This window comes from Lepidochelys kempii, chromosome 1, assembly GCF_965140265.1.
Source record: "Lepidochelys kempii isolate rLepKem1 chromosome 1, rLepKem1.hap2, whole genome shotgun sequence".
NCBI lineage: Eukaryota > Metazoa > Chordata > Testudines > Cheloniidae > Lepidochelys > Lepidochelys kempii.
Genome location: NC_133256.1, coordinates 158,913,342 through 158,927,193, shown reverse-complemented (window position 1 = coordinate 158,927,193; position 13,852 = coordinate 158,913,342). Strand labels below are relative to the sequence as shown.

Genomic DNA, 13,852 nt, shown 5'->3' with positions numbered 1-13,852 from the left:
TCAAAATAAAAACATTAGAAAACGTCAACAATTTTTACAACAGTTTTCGTGTCTGAAAAAAGCCAACAAACAACGCTTTTTGTCTGAAAAATTTTGCCCAGCTCTACTGTAAAGAACACAATGGTCAGAAGCATTAGTTAACAATAGATTTAAATGAGGTAAAACCAAATTCACTTGCATGGAGAGATGTGGCTCATCACATACACCTCAATGTATTAAGCTGGGAAGTGTTCATGTGCAAAAATGCTTTAAAAGAACAACTAGAACAGAAAATATAGCTAACAAAATAAGGACATTCAAAGTTAAAATTTCAGGTCCAATAGCTGCGTTTTGCAGGGTATAGTAGGCTATACTGTAATGTAGCTTTTCAGCAGTGTAGGGCCTAATCCAAAGCCTACTGAAATCAATGAAAAAAAATTACCTTGTCTTGAATCAGGACTGCATATTTTCTCATCTTTATTTTTCATTCACCAATGAGTAGTCACCGTACCTCAAAAAATTTCTGACTTGAGCATTATCACTAGTAATAGTGAGCCTATGGGTTACATTCTGTCCTCATTTACAACTGCGCAACCTCATGTTTGAACAGGTGTAACTAGCAGAGGACAGAACTTGGCAAGACAGTTGGAATTTAATTAAGTATTCTATTGATGGGTACACACACTAGAATATAATCCAGCTCATTCTGCCAGAGCTGAGACAGCTCTGCACTGCTAGCAAGAGTTTAAAAAAAGAGTTAAAATGTATTGTTCACTAAAGTCCACAAAAAGGAAACAAATATTGAGGTGATATCATGATAAATTGCAGAATGTGATAAATGCATGCACACTTGACCACCTCACTTGTTCTCTCCCCACTAATCCACTTCCCTTAGGATCTATGTTAACATTCCAAACATCTGAGCACTTCAAATACATGTGGGGGGAAAAAAGCTGCCCCAAACCTGTTTCCTTCCTTCACCCTAATTGTGGAGGCAAAAGCACATTGTCAGCACATTATTAAAAAAATATACAGGGAGCAAATCTATTGAGGAGGATGGTGTTATGTTTACAGTGTCACTACTTAGTGTACACACACACTTCACTATGTAATTTTTGTTTCAAATCACATGGAGATGAAAAGTGCTAGTGTCAGATAAACTGCAACTTGTTTATTCTCCAAAATGGTTGAAATAACTTCAAGCCATTTACTAATTACAAAACAGAAATCCCCTCAAAAGCCAATCACTGAAGACAAGTCCATAATACAAATGATTTGAGAGGTAATTCTGTTGACCTTAAGAAAAAGAAATGCCAGGTAGGTTTCTTTTCCCCCCCTGAAAACAAGAACCCTTTGAGTAGTTCAAAAATATATTTTTAAAAACGGTTGTGACATTTAAACAAGGATTCCTGTGTTTAATGTTGTTCTTCCTGGATGAATAATCAGATAACAAGTATTTTGATAATGCTGCTAAAACTAGCAATGTAATCTTTAAAGGAAAGGCAGTAGCTTCATCTCTGAGGAGGTAAAGAGGAACTGATGATACTCCCACACTTGCCAAAATTCTCTTTTGAACACGTGTGTATTCATAAATAGTTTTGTAACAACCTGTCAACAACTCAAAGCTCTCTACAAAATGATTCAGACACAGATGTATGATGCTCTGTGTAAAATGAAGATGAAAGAAAATTTAGTTTTCTGATATGCTTTTCACACCAGAGGACAAAATGATATTAACTGCCATGATCTGCCTGTTATCCTGTCATTGCTATTGGCAAACACCTGATAGGTTGGTTAAAGCTGCTTACCTCCATCCAAGAGATTAGCCCAGTAAATAACTCTGAATCCCTGTAGAATCCCATTCAGGGCTTCTTTGGCAAGTGTAGACCAGGAAATGGAGATAGTTTCTGGTGATGTAGCAGTGGCTTGGACATTCCCTGGTGGGCAACTGGGCACTGGAATGAGATATTCACCAATTTTAGCTCTAGATAACTTCTGTGGACAAGTAAAACTGTACTCTTAAGAGATTACAGTCACCAATGTGAAACCGAATGCTTAAAATGCACACATATATTTTTTTCAAAATTCATTGGAGACACAAATTAAATAACAATCATTCCCACTTCTTGGAAGAGTCCCTTTCTACTACATTTTCAATTTTCATCACTTAAGCAAAATCCATTATTTGAACCTGAGTTTCTACTTTGCTACTGATGGAACTGCTTGGTTACGGCTACGTTTGTTTTTGAGAGTACAGTTCACTTCCCAGAAATGTCTTTGGACCCACTCCTTCTCCCTCACTGACTTGCCCTTCATTAGGATTTTCCCTTGTTACTAAAAGGAAAATAAATTCTAGAGCTGATTAAAATATACATAAAAATGGATTTTTTGAATATATTTGAGATTTTTCTAAATCAAAATTTACAGTTTTTTGAAAAATTTCAACCCCTTTTCCCAAAAATTTAGAACATTTTCAAATTTTCAATCAGTTTTAACAAATTTATATTTAGTAATTCCTGTTTCAAATGCAATACTTGTTAATCTATCGATTTGCCTTCTTGATTTATCTTATCCCCAATTCCCATAATGACCTCACAGTGATGTTACAAAAATGTTCCCAAGAAAAAACCCATATGTGCCAGATAAAGCAGAAAAACTTTACACCTGTTGCAGTAGTAAAAACATGCATGTTTAAGTGAATTGTCTTCCATCATGCTATACTCTGTCTAGTACAAACAGGATTTGCAGTAAATGTAAAACACCAGAATTCTCTGAAGCGTATGCCTCAAACACTGTAATACTCAAGAACGTACAAATGTGTTACTCTGTTTAACATACATAAGGTCAGATTCTCAGTTGGTGTAAACTGACATTGACTTTAGTGGATTTATGCCAATTTAAATTGCTAAAAATCTGCCTTTTGATATCTTCCTTGGTTGCTTGTGTTAGAATTTACTTTTATACTGTTTTAAAGTATCAACGTCCTCTCTATAGTATATGGAATAACTCTTTCTTCCACTAGAGGACTCTCTATCATTATTTGAGAAATGCTCTTCTGTGTGGTTTAGAAAAATAATTCTGAATTACTTTTCTCAATGGACAGCCTGAAATATACAGAACGTGCCAGTGACTTTTCTTTTATTAGTTTGGACATTCTTGGAAAAACTCATGTCTCATTTTAGGCTGGCAAATTATGTTACTGCATAAACACAGCTCTGGGTTTCACAGCAGACTTCTCTGAAAAAAATAGTTACTTCAGTTTTAGGATTTTTACTTTAAGAGATATCAAACCACACTATGATCCTACGTTGAGAGCATGAAATTGGCAAACGAGTCAATATCAAAACAAGGGTGTTTCTAAGAAAGGGTACATTCTAAATCAAGTTCTCTCACAACTGGAGATGTTATTAAATCAGAATAGTCATATTTCTTAAACTGAACTATATTGTATAGCTAGCAATTTGAAATTTGTACACAACATGCAGGCTGATTTGTTCCCTCCCACCTGTCTATAATATAACTATTGTTTCCCAATGTAACCATTCTATTATCCACTATATAATGAACACTAATCAGGCAGTAGATACAATTAGGTCAACATATCCATCCATGGGAATAAAAGGCCTGATAAAGAAATCATAAAATGTGTGCAATGGTATATATGATATTTGCTTGCCTAGGACCTACCATCCTCTAGGGTAGTGGTGATGATTTCCTGAGAAGAAGGTCCTATTCCAGCCCGGTTACATGCCTGTACTACCATGCCATACTGGGTGAATTTTTTCAGGTTATCCAGGGTATAAACTTCACTATCTCCAGTGGTGTCAATACTGATGATGTTGAACTGGAAATTGCCCCCTGCACTGTACTCTCGGTAGCCTATCTGGTATCCACGAATAATTCCATTTTGCAAGTGCTTCTTTGGAGCCTGAACAGGATAGGAAATATTATATGTTAAGAATATATGTGGAAATGCAAATAAATTCTGTCCCTTAAGCACTTTTAACTGCACAGAAAGTCAACGATTTCTTTAAATGAACACCACTCTATTTTTAAGTAATAAACTGAGGGAGTCACTGTTCATCAGGCAACAACTCTTTACTATGCTAAACAAATTTCAGGCCAAGTTGTCTATTACCCAGGATATAATCATCCAGTTAAAAAGAATTCCAGACTGTTATTTTACTAAAATGCCTAATGGTGAAATATTTTTGAGACCTCATTTAGATTTGTAAGTTTTTCCTGGATAAATCAAGACATTGAGGCAGCCATGTCTGTTGTGGGCACATAGATGAACTTTGAAGGCAGTAGTGAATCAGAATGTAGGAATTTCTACACTGAATGGCTATTGAAACAAGTGTTTGGTATCCAATGTTAAAAAATGTGCCCAGGAAATGTATTGTACACTTTAGTTCTGAGTCACCATACAAGATTCCTGCACTCTGACTGACAGATCTTTCCATTTCAGTAGACTGTAGTATAAAATACAGTATAAAATAAAATAAGCATTGTTAACTTGGTGAGAAAGTCTATTAGTAACAGAAATGTTTGTTATGTTTCCACTTACACAGATGCTGAAATTTGTTGAATTACTGAAATTTGCCTGTAAAAATGTTCTTATCTAATGCACTGGGTGCATATACAATTATTGTAAAAATTACAACTACTACTTAGGGTCCATGTACAAAAACTAATACACACACAGATCCCATCAGACTACCCAAACAAGCTCTCCCTCTACCATCAGCACACCATACTGAAGTCTATAACCAGATTTCCTAGAGTAACAGGATTTCATTTTCAGATGCCTTGTTTATTTTCCACTGCATTTGGTTTCCAAAAAAGGAGACGAAGCTACAGGCAGGAATCTTTTCTTAGGACAAGAGTATACTTCAATTCCCCCAGTAACAACAAATTTTCTAAGACAGTGGTTGCCTCCTCATTTACTGTTTCAATGTGGACCTTTAGGTAATAAGAAGTAGTAAAGACAAATATACATTGCCTAATCACTAAGCCCAAATCCTCACTGATTTCAGCAAAAGTATGCAAAAGAAATGCAGAATCAGGGCCTAAGTTCATACATGAGACCTCAGGTGGGACTAGAACCATGCTTTCTGATATATAATAGACCAGTTATTTTTCTTGGTTTCCTGAATAACTGTTCTGTTGGGTGATTGAAGACATTTCTTTAAAAAGTCACATCTTATAAAAAATGCATTAGCTGCCAGTGTGGCATCATAGTCTCAATACATTTACAGTTTGTTGCTCATTAAATTATTGTAAAACTTCATATTTTACCATTGGGAGCAGGGGGGAACCTGATTGGAATTGTAAAAATCTGGATATCTTCATGGGAATGCGGAACATTTGTTCCAGTTGAGAAGGAAATATCACAGTTATATTTTAGTGGTTAAGTGAGCAAGTAAAAGGCAAATAGTTTTCTCGGTTGAAGCACTGCGCACTCTGTTTCATAATCATTGCATAAAATGTGGACCATCTTTGTGAATGGACAGTGTAGTTTTGTTGTTTTAGTAAAATAACAAAAACAAAAGAAAACAAAACAAAAAAGCCCACCAGGGCATAGACAGCAGAAGTATTAGAATACTCAGTTAACTGGTCATTCATTCACTTTCTTGCTTAAATGTCCTTTTCTTATAATTTGTTGAAATTGAAAATTTGTTGAAAATTTTCTGTCAAAACTGTTTTTAGATGGAAAACTAATTTTTTTGTGAAAACAATCTCAAGGGAAAATTTTGGTTTTCTTCTGTTCAAAGGCTGAATGTCTGAAAACCAAAATGCTAGAATAGGGTGTAGATGTGGCAGTAGAGGCAGGGGCTTAGATACCCTGAGTATGATCCTGTTTGAAATGCTGGGCATGCACATGGAGTGACTAGACTTGCCTGCTGCTCCTGCCACCACAGCTACAGTCTATTTTTAGTGTGCTAGCTTGATTAGAGCTAGCATGGGTCTGTCTCCTCATGCGAGAATTTATACCTGCAGGTTGAAGTGCAGACATACCCGATTAGCTATTCTGGAATGGGTGTCTTTTTCTGACCAGAAACTCCACCCTATACTGCAGAAAGTTTTGTTGAAACTGATATATTGCTGCACCAAGTTTCAGTTGGGACAAATCAGCATTTTCTGACCAAAATAAAAAAAACGGTTGTGGAAAAAATCCTGACCAGCTTGTGCCTAAATATGGATTTTGGAGCCTTACTCTACGTGAGCAGGTTTGAAAATGTTAGCTGCAATGTTTTACTGTTGTACTTTTTATATAGCAAGAACCAGGTCACCCAGTAAAATTACTTGGCAGTAATTTAGTACTTGGCAACAAACATAAAGGAGTGCTTCTTCTCACAACATACAGTTAACCTGTGGAAATCATTGCCCGGGGATGATGCGAAGGGCAAATGTATAAATGGGTTCAAAAAATAACTAGATAAATTCATGGAGGATAGGTCCATCAATGAGTATTAGCCAGGATTATCAGGAACACAACCGTATGCTCTAGGTGTCCATAGCCTCTGACTGCCGGAAGTGGAGACTGGACAACAAGGGATAGATCATTCCACAATTTCCCTGTTCTGTTCACTCCCTCTGAAGCATCTGGCACTAGCCACTGTCAGAAGACAGAATCCTGGGCTAGATGGATCATTGGTCTGATCCAGTGTGGCTGTTCTTATCTTATCTTATGCAAAGCAATAAGGATGCAGCCTGTTTGTATCCAAGAGTTGCCTACATGTCACTTGTATAGCAAAGTGCTCATTCCACCCCTAAATGGGGCCATAGAGATTAAGGCCCCGAGTCTCCCTGTCAGAAAAGAATTCTCCCAGTAAGGATCATGATAGGTGAACAGTAGTCCTAAGGGAAGGGCACAGGAGGGCTACTGGCAGAACAGTAGCCTGAGCTTAACCAGTGAGTGATATCCTAGGTCAAAGAAAGAAAGAAAGAAAGAAAGAAAGAAAGAAAGAAAGAAAGAAAGAAAGAAAGAAAGAAGTCATCTTGTTTTAAACACCATGGTGAAACCTAGCACTGTTTAGATGAGCCAACAGATCATCTGTGGACACTTTATATTCTAGTGCCACTCTAAATACCACTGAATCAAAGTGACCAGTTTCCTGCCAGACACCTGGGGAACTGAGAGCAAGGGAGACTGGTGCAGCTGTAACCAAAATGTATTACTTCTTACCGCATACTGAACTGAAAATCATTTTAATTAAGTGAACATCATGCCTCTTATGGTGCCTCTCGAGAGCAGAAGAGTGAAGGTTGTGGTTCATGGTCTGTGGTGTATGATAGCTGCAGTAGAGTTCAGGTTTGTGTTTAGGGATAGAAGAATAGAGGGTCTGCACTGGTAGTGTTAGATTGGCTTAAACGTCCATTTCCTTGCTTTTGTGGTTTATGTCAGGTAGGTTGAGTGTGTAGCAACTTTAACTCTGGCACTATTATTAGTAATACTATTATTTATTTGTACATGAGTTATAATCAATTATCTTACTGCTACATTATAGCGTCTGCCATTTGTTCTTTCAGTGTAATGTGCTCTTACATGTTCATTTTATTATAAAGTGTACAATGCCTTCACTTGAAAAGTTTTGTAGTTTCACAGAGCAAATCAGTCTTGGCCATGATTCTGAATGTCCTCTGCACAAGAAAGGGACCAAGAAAAACACAACTCCAGTGGGACTCCTTTAGATGCATTTACTTTCCTGACAGCACACACAGACTAGGTAGCTAAATGTCTAAATGGGTACAACTGCAGGCACAGCTAATTGTGCCCACCTTTAATTAAGCGTGCAAAATTGTACCTATGATGATGGAGGCAATTTTTGAAAATTTAGGCCAGGAAGTTTCATTTCAGCTGTAAATATCTGCGTAGATGTGTGTCCATAATGCTAAAGAGGAGATTTTCAAAAGACACCCATGGCAGTGAGGTGCATAATGCCCACAGAAAGTCAATGGTGCCTAACTCCCATTTGTGCTTTTGGAAATCTCCTCCAAAATCAGCTTTTAAGCATTTCTTCATATAAGGCCAGAGTCAGTATACTGTACAGTGTACATTATTTTAGAAGATGACTATGTGCTCTCCTGCTAATGGTAAAATATATTAAAGTACGGCACTTCATGTACCCTCTTCAGCTTTCTCTACTGGTATGTTATGGAGCTTCATTTTGTCTGCTATATGATGCTATTCTTTGTAGCCACATACCATTGCTACCTGTGGAAACCACAGAAACAAAAAGTATAACTCAACGACATGAAGGTGATGCAAACATTATCACTGTATATCTGACAACTGAAAAAGGAGTAGCAAACAATTTTTGCCTGATTGGACAAGTCAGGGCAAAATCACTTCCTTACACATTGCAAGAATTTTAAATAGGATGCAATTTGCTACATTTTATAATTTTATGATCTCCCCTCCCAATCTGAAAAAAGAAAAGGAGTACGTGTGGCACCTTAGAGACTAACAAACTGGCTCAAATAAATGTGTTAGTCTCTAAGATGCCACACGTACTCCTTTTCTTTTTGAGAATACAGACTAACACGGCTGCTCCTCTGAAACCTCCCAATCTGAATAATTATATTTTGCTATTAGATTTATATAGTAAATGCAATGCTTTGCAGATGACTCATGCACTACAAAGAACAATGCAAACATCAGCAGCAAAGGAGAATCATCCCCAGAAACTTAGACCACTGAGGAAACACTGAGTTTTGTGCAACACACCTTTACTATTATTTGTATTTTCATGCCACCCTCACGTTTGTGGCGTGGGGAAGAATAAATTTAGGACTGATGATAGGGAAACCTGTATTTGTACTTCAGTGGACAGCCTCTGGAGACAGCATTTTCAATGTATCTATTTTAAACTACTACTAACCTACTCAAGAATCCCTAGCATGTGAGGTTTGTCTGCATTAGCTATACAATTCATTAGATATAGTCTGTCTGCAGGATAATCTTGTTCCATCATGAACTGTCTGAAATGAGATTGTGCTGGTATGATAAATTGTCAGCATTCTACAATTATTACCAAGACACTCCAAAAGTTCTGTGTCACATGGCAAAGTTCACATTACCACTAAGTTACAGTAACCATATAGAATTTTTACACAAGTTAAGAACATAAGAATGGCCATACAGGGTCAGACCAAAGGTCCATCCAGCCCAGTATCCGGTCTACCGACAGTGGCCAATGCCAGGTGCCCCAGAGGGAGTGAACCTAACAGGTAACCATCAAGTGACCTCTCTCCTGCCATCCATCTCCACCCTCTGACAAACAGAGGCTAGAGACACCATTTCTTACCCATCCTGGCTAATAGCCATTAATGGACTTAACCTCCATGAATTTATCCAGTTCTCTTTTAAACCCAGTTATAGTCCTAGCCTTCACAAACTCCTCAGGCAAGGAGTTCCACAGGTTGACTGTGCGCTGAGTGAAGAAGGACTTCCTTTATTTGTTTTAAACCTGCTACCCATTAATTTCATTTGGTGGCCTCTAGTTCTTATATTATGGGAACAAGTAAATAACTTTTCTTTATTCACTTTCTCCACACCACTCATGATTTTATATACCTCTATCATATCCTCCCTTAGTCTCTTCTTTTCCAAGCTGAAAAGTCCTAGCCTCTTTAATCTCTCCTCATACGGGACCCGTTCCAAACCCCTAATCATTTTAGTTGCCCTTTTCTGAACCTTTTCTAATGCCAGTATATCTTTTTTGAGATGAGGTGACCACATCTGCACACAGTATTCAAGATGTGGGCGTACCATGGATTTATATAAGGGCAATAAGATATTCTCCATCTTATTCTCTATCCCTTTTTTAATGATTCCTAACATCCCGTTTGCTTTTTTGACTGCTGCTGCACACTGCGTGGATGTCTTCAGAGAATTATCCACGATGACTCCAAGTTAATGGCCATTATGCTGTAACCTTATTGTAACAGTTTAACCTACATATTTCTGAATATGGTATGGAAATTGCCACTCTTATTAAGATTATACATAGTGACTACACATCTTTATTCTATCCATCAGGATGTACAGTTTGGTTTAACGTATTTATAAACCTATTGGTTTCACTGTCAAACAACATATGTAAAACTTTTCAGTTATCAGGACACTGAATAAAAACAAACCAAGTCACAAGCATTAGAGTACAGCAATTATAATGGAGATTTTTAAAAATTTCATTGGAAAAATAGATAATTTTGACTAAACCATGTATGAACTCATGGACTCTACTTTTGATCAAATTGAGACATAGCACCAAAAAGGGTCTCCTTGCCTCTATCTGTGCAGGCATTCCTTTGGAAAGGTGCTGGGCCAAAATCAATGGAAAGACTCCCTTTGACTCCAAAGGCTTTTGCGGATTATGCCCTATAATCATACTAGTCCTCAGTGAGCACTATAGTCCTCAGTGAGTGCTATAATCATACTAGTCCTCAGTGAGTCCTCAGTCAGCACAAGGTCTTGCTTGCAAACTTAGAATAAGGACACTTAGAGCACAAATAGCAAATGTAACTCTACTCAATAGAAACACAGGCCTGCAGAAATGATTTTCCTCTGGAATGTTCTTTCCTGGAATAAAAGGACAGTCTTATTGGCAAAGCATGTAAGATCTGTGGGCAAAATGACCTGTGAATTTTATTCAAAATAAAATACTTCTGATCCACAGTTATTATAATATTCACCCTAACAACAGCTCTCTGAACAGGCATAAATACTGCTAGAGTCTGTGTTTCCTGCTATGGTGACTTACTTTCCAAGTGACCCGAATGCTTTGTGAAGATACAGGCTCAAGCTGAACTTCCTGAGGTGGGCCATCAGGAGCTGGTGAGAGAGAAAGAGAGAGACACATCCATCATAAGGCAGGTTCTTATAAGGTGGCAGAAATAAACAAAATATACAGTGTTGATGCCAACACTGTGGCATAGAATGGAGGCTTCGGGTTGGTATGAAACCATTTAACAGCATATGAAGCACTGAAGGTATCGCTTTACTCAAACAAAACCAAAAGGCTAAGGCGTCTCCACTAGCTGGTTGTGTGGTATTTGTGACAATGAAATGTCGTGTACTTCAAGATTTAGCAAGTTTGCAAATAAAACAGGAATGAGTCGCAGGTGACTTTCCTTCAAAAGCCTTGTTTAGTGACATGCTCACGATGCTTTTCTTTCCCTTTGAAGTCTTCTCTACTGATTTCCTGAATGTGCTTTAAGCTGCTGTGAATGCGCCGGCACTGAAAAGACAGCAGTACCCACTCAGAATTAGGGAACACAGCAACTCTTCAACCAGCTTTGATCATTTCAACATGTAGCTTCTGATTAAACGCATTCTGTTAACTAAAGACTGAGCATGTTCAGTACAAAATTATTATTTTATGAAGTAAAAAATGCACAAAGAGTTTTTCTGCATCTAAATATATCAATGTGGAAGCCATATAAAGAATATCCTGCCTGATGAAATGAGCACGGGACAGTTTCTGCTGGCTCAGTCAGGGGGAGTCTCTCTTATTATTTATATACTGCCAAAGGTATGTGTGGTGTTTCACAAACAAGTGGGAAGACAAAGTTCTGGTCCTGAGAAACTTCTATCTATGTTAGGCAGTTACAACGCAACGATCGCTGATTGGAGGCAGTTAGTGTTGCAGTGGGGATTTGTAAAAGAAAGTTAACAAAAACAAGCCCTTTTAATGGAAGGATGTGAAGGAAGAGATGGAGATATCTCAGAGCTTGAGCAAAAGATTTCTATATATATAAGTTGGCGTGAATAAAAAGTATGAAATCACAAATTTAATAATATGACAAAGGAAGCAAGGGAGCGAAGGGGGTGAGACTAGGTTGTGAGAGGGAGAGCAGGAGGAAATGGACATTGCAATGAAAGCAGACTGAGGGGCAAATGACAGCTGAAGTGAAAGAAGTCCATTTGGCTTACCCAGGTGAAATTCACGCCTATACAGAGACCTAACACATGGCTTATGCTCCATTGAAGTCATGTACAAGTCCTATTTTGTGGGATTTTGTTGGCCCTGCGCAGAGGGGTGAATTTCACGCATGGTGAAGTGGAACCATTGCCTACAGATCATGTGGGTCCTTAGTTTGAGGGCATGTCCACCCTGCAATCAGACACTTGTCGCTGGACCTTGCCAACTAACTCAAGCTCGTGGGGCTCAGGCTAAGGGACTGTTTAACTGTGATGTAGATGTTTGGGTTGGGCTGGAGCCTGAGCTCTAGGACCCTCCCACCATGCAGAATGCTAGAGCCCAGGCTCCAGACTGAGCCTGAATGCTTACACAGCAATTAAACAGTCCCTAAGCCTGAGCCCCATGAGTCTAAGTCAGCTGGCATGGGACAGCCGCAGGTTTCAGCTGCAGTGTAGGTGTACCCTAAGTTTCCTATGCAGAAACACCCAGTGATGAAAACAGAGTGAGTACAACAGGAAGAATGGGGTCTCTGCTAGTTCTTTAAGTCAACTCTAGACTCTGACCACCAGTTTACAGACACAAATGTCATCACTCCAGATATATTATTCTGTAATAGATATGTACAAAACATTTGGCCCATAAAATGAGCTGATAAAATCCTGGCTTTTCACTGGTGTCACAAAATGGCAACCATAAATCCCCTTTATGCCCACAGTTTATTTCATTCCTCCATGTGCAGAAACATATTCTCTGTCTCTGATGTAGAGGTTATTACTGTGACATATTTATATAGGCTAAACCTTTGCTCATTTGGTCTGAAGAATTCAGACTCACCACAGGAAGCTCATGCAGGTAGGAAAGAAATCAGAGAGAAACACTGCAGCAAATATTCGCGATTGTGCTTATTTTTGTAAAGATTCTGGATTGCTTTGCTATGCTTGGGATAACACATCATGGACCCAGTTCTGATCTCCCACTGGTTTCATACTAGTTCTCCTGATTTACATCAGTGTAAGTGAGAGCAGACTCAGGACCTTGCCTGGGAGACTGTGAAGGAGATAGTTGCAGTTGAATGGGTTGTGATAAAAAATGTGATGAGTCCATGACAGAGTGAATGGTTGTATATTGAGTGAGTGGGGAACTTGAGGTTGGGGGGGGGTGAGATAAGTGTGAGGGCAAGTAGAGGGAGAAGGGTCCTGTGTCTTGGCAGGGGGTTAGATTAGATGACCCTTGTGGTCCCTTCTCAGCCTATGGTTCTATGATGCTAATGGTCATGAAAGATGGAGGTATGGACTGTGGGATGCAGCAGATGGTATAGTCGAGTTAGAGGTGAGGGGACTATGACAGAGAGAGTGGAGGAAGGTGAATGGTGGAGGCAGACTGTGGGTGAGTTTGTGATGGAGAAGCCATGACAGAGGATATGGTGGGAAGGAGCAAGGTGTGATAGAGGGTATAGCAGAGTGTGTGTGTCAGAGCATTGGGCTAGGGGAGAGGATGGTGACAGAAGGCATAGAGAGGAGAGACGGGAGTGTACTGTGACAAAGTGTGTGGTATGAAGGCTGGGGGGGGGGGCGGCGGAAGGGATAGCTCAGTGGTTTGAGCATTGGCCTGCTAAACCCAGGGTTGTGAGTTCAATCCTTGAGGGGGCCATTTCGGGATCTGGGGCAAACACTGGGGACTGGTCCTGCTTTGAGCAGGGGGTTGGACTAGATGACCTCCTGAGGTCCCTTCCAACTCTGATATTCTATGATTCTATGACAGAGGTTGCAGTGGAGTGAAATTAGTGTCTGCCAATTTCACTGTACACTTTCACCACAACTTACATAATTATGAAGAGTTTCAGAGTAACAGCCGTGTTAGTCTGTATTCGCAAAAAAGAAAAGGAGTACTTGTGGCACCTTAGAGACTAACCAATTTATTTGAGCATGAGCTTTCGTGAGCTA

General features: G+C 39.0%; 1 protein-coding gene across 1 annotated transcript in view; it reads right to left on the bottom strand.

Moving 5' to 3' along the window:
* DSCAM (DS cell adhesion molecule) overlaps positions 1-13,852 on the bottom strand; it is a 632,908-nt gene that overhangs the window by 118,240 nt on the left and 500,816 nt on the right. The window contains exons 16-18 of the mRNA XM_073360366.1: positions 10,749-10,819; positions 3,667-3,907; positions 1,788-1,934 (exon numbers count right to left, since the gene is read on the bottom strand). Of these exons, the coding sequence (XP_073216467.1) occupies positions 1,788-1,934; positions 3,667-3,907; positions 10,749-10,819 (459 nt within the window). The remainder of the gene's footprint in view (positions 1-1,787; positions 1,935-3,666; positions 3,908-10,748; positions 10,820-13,852) is intronic.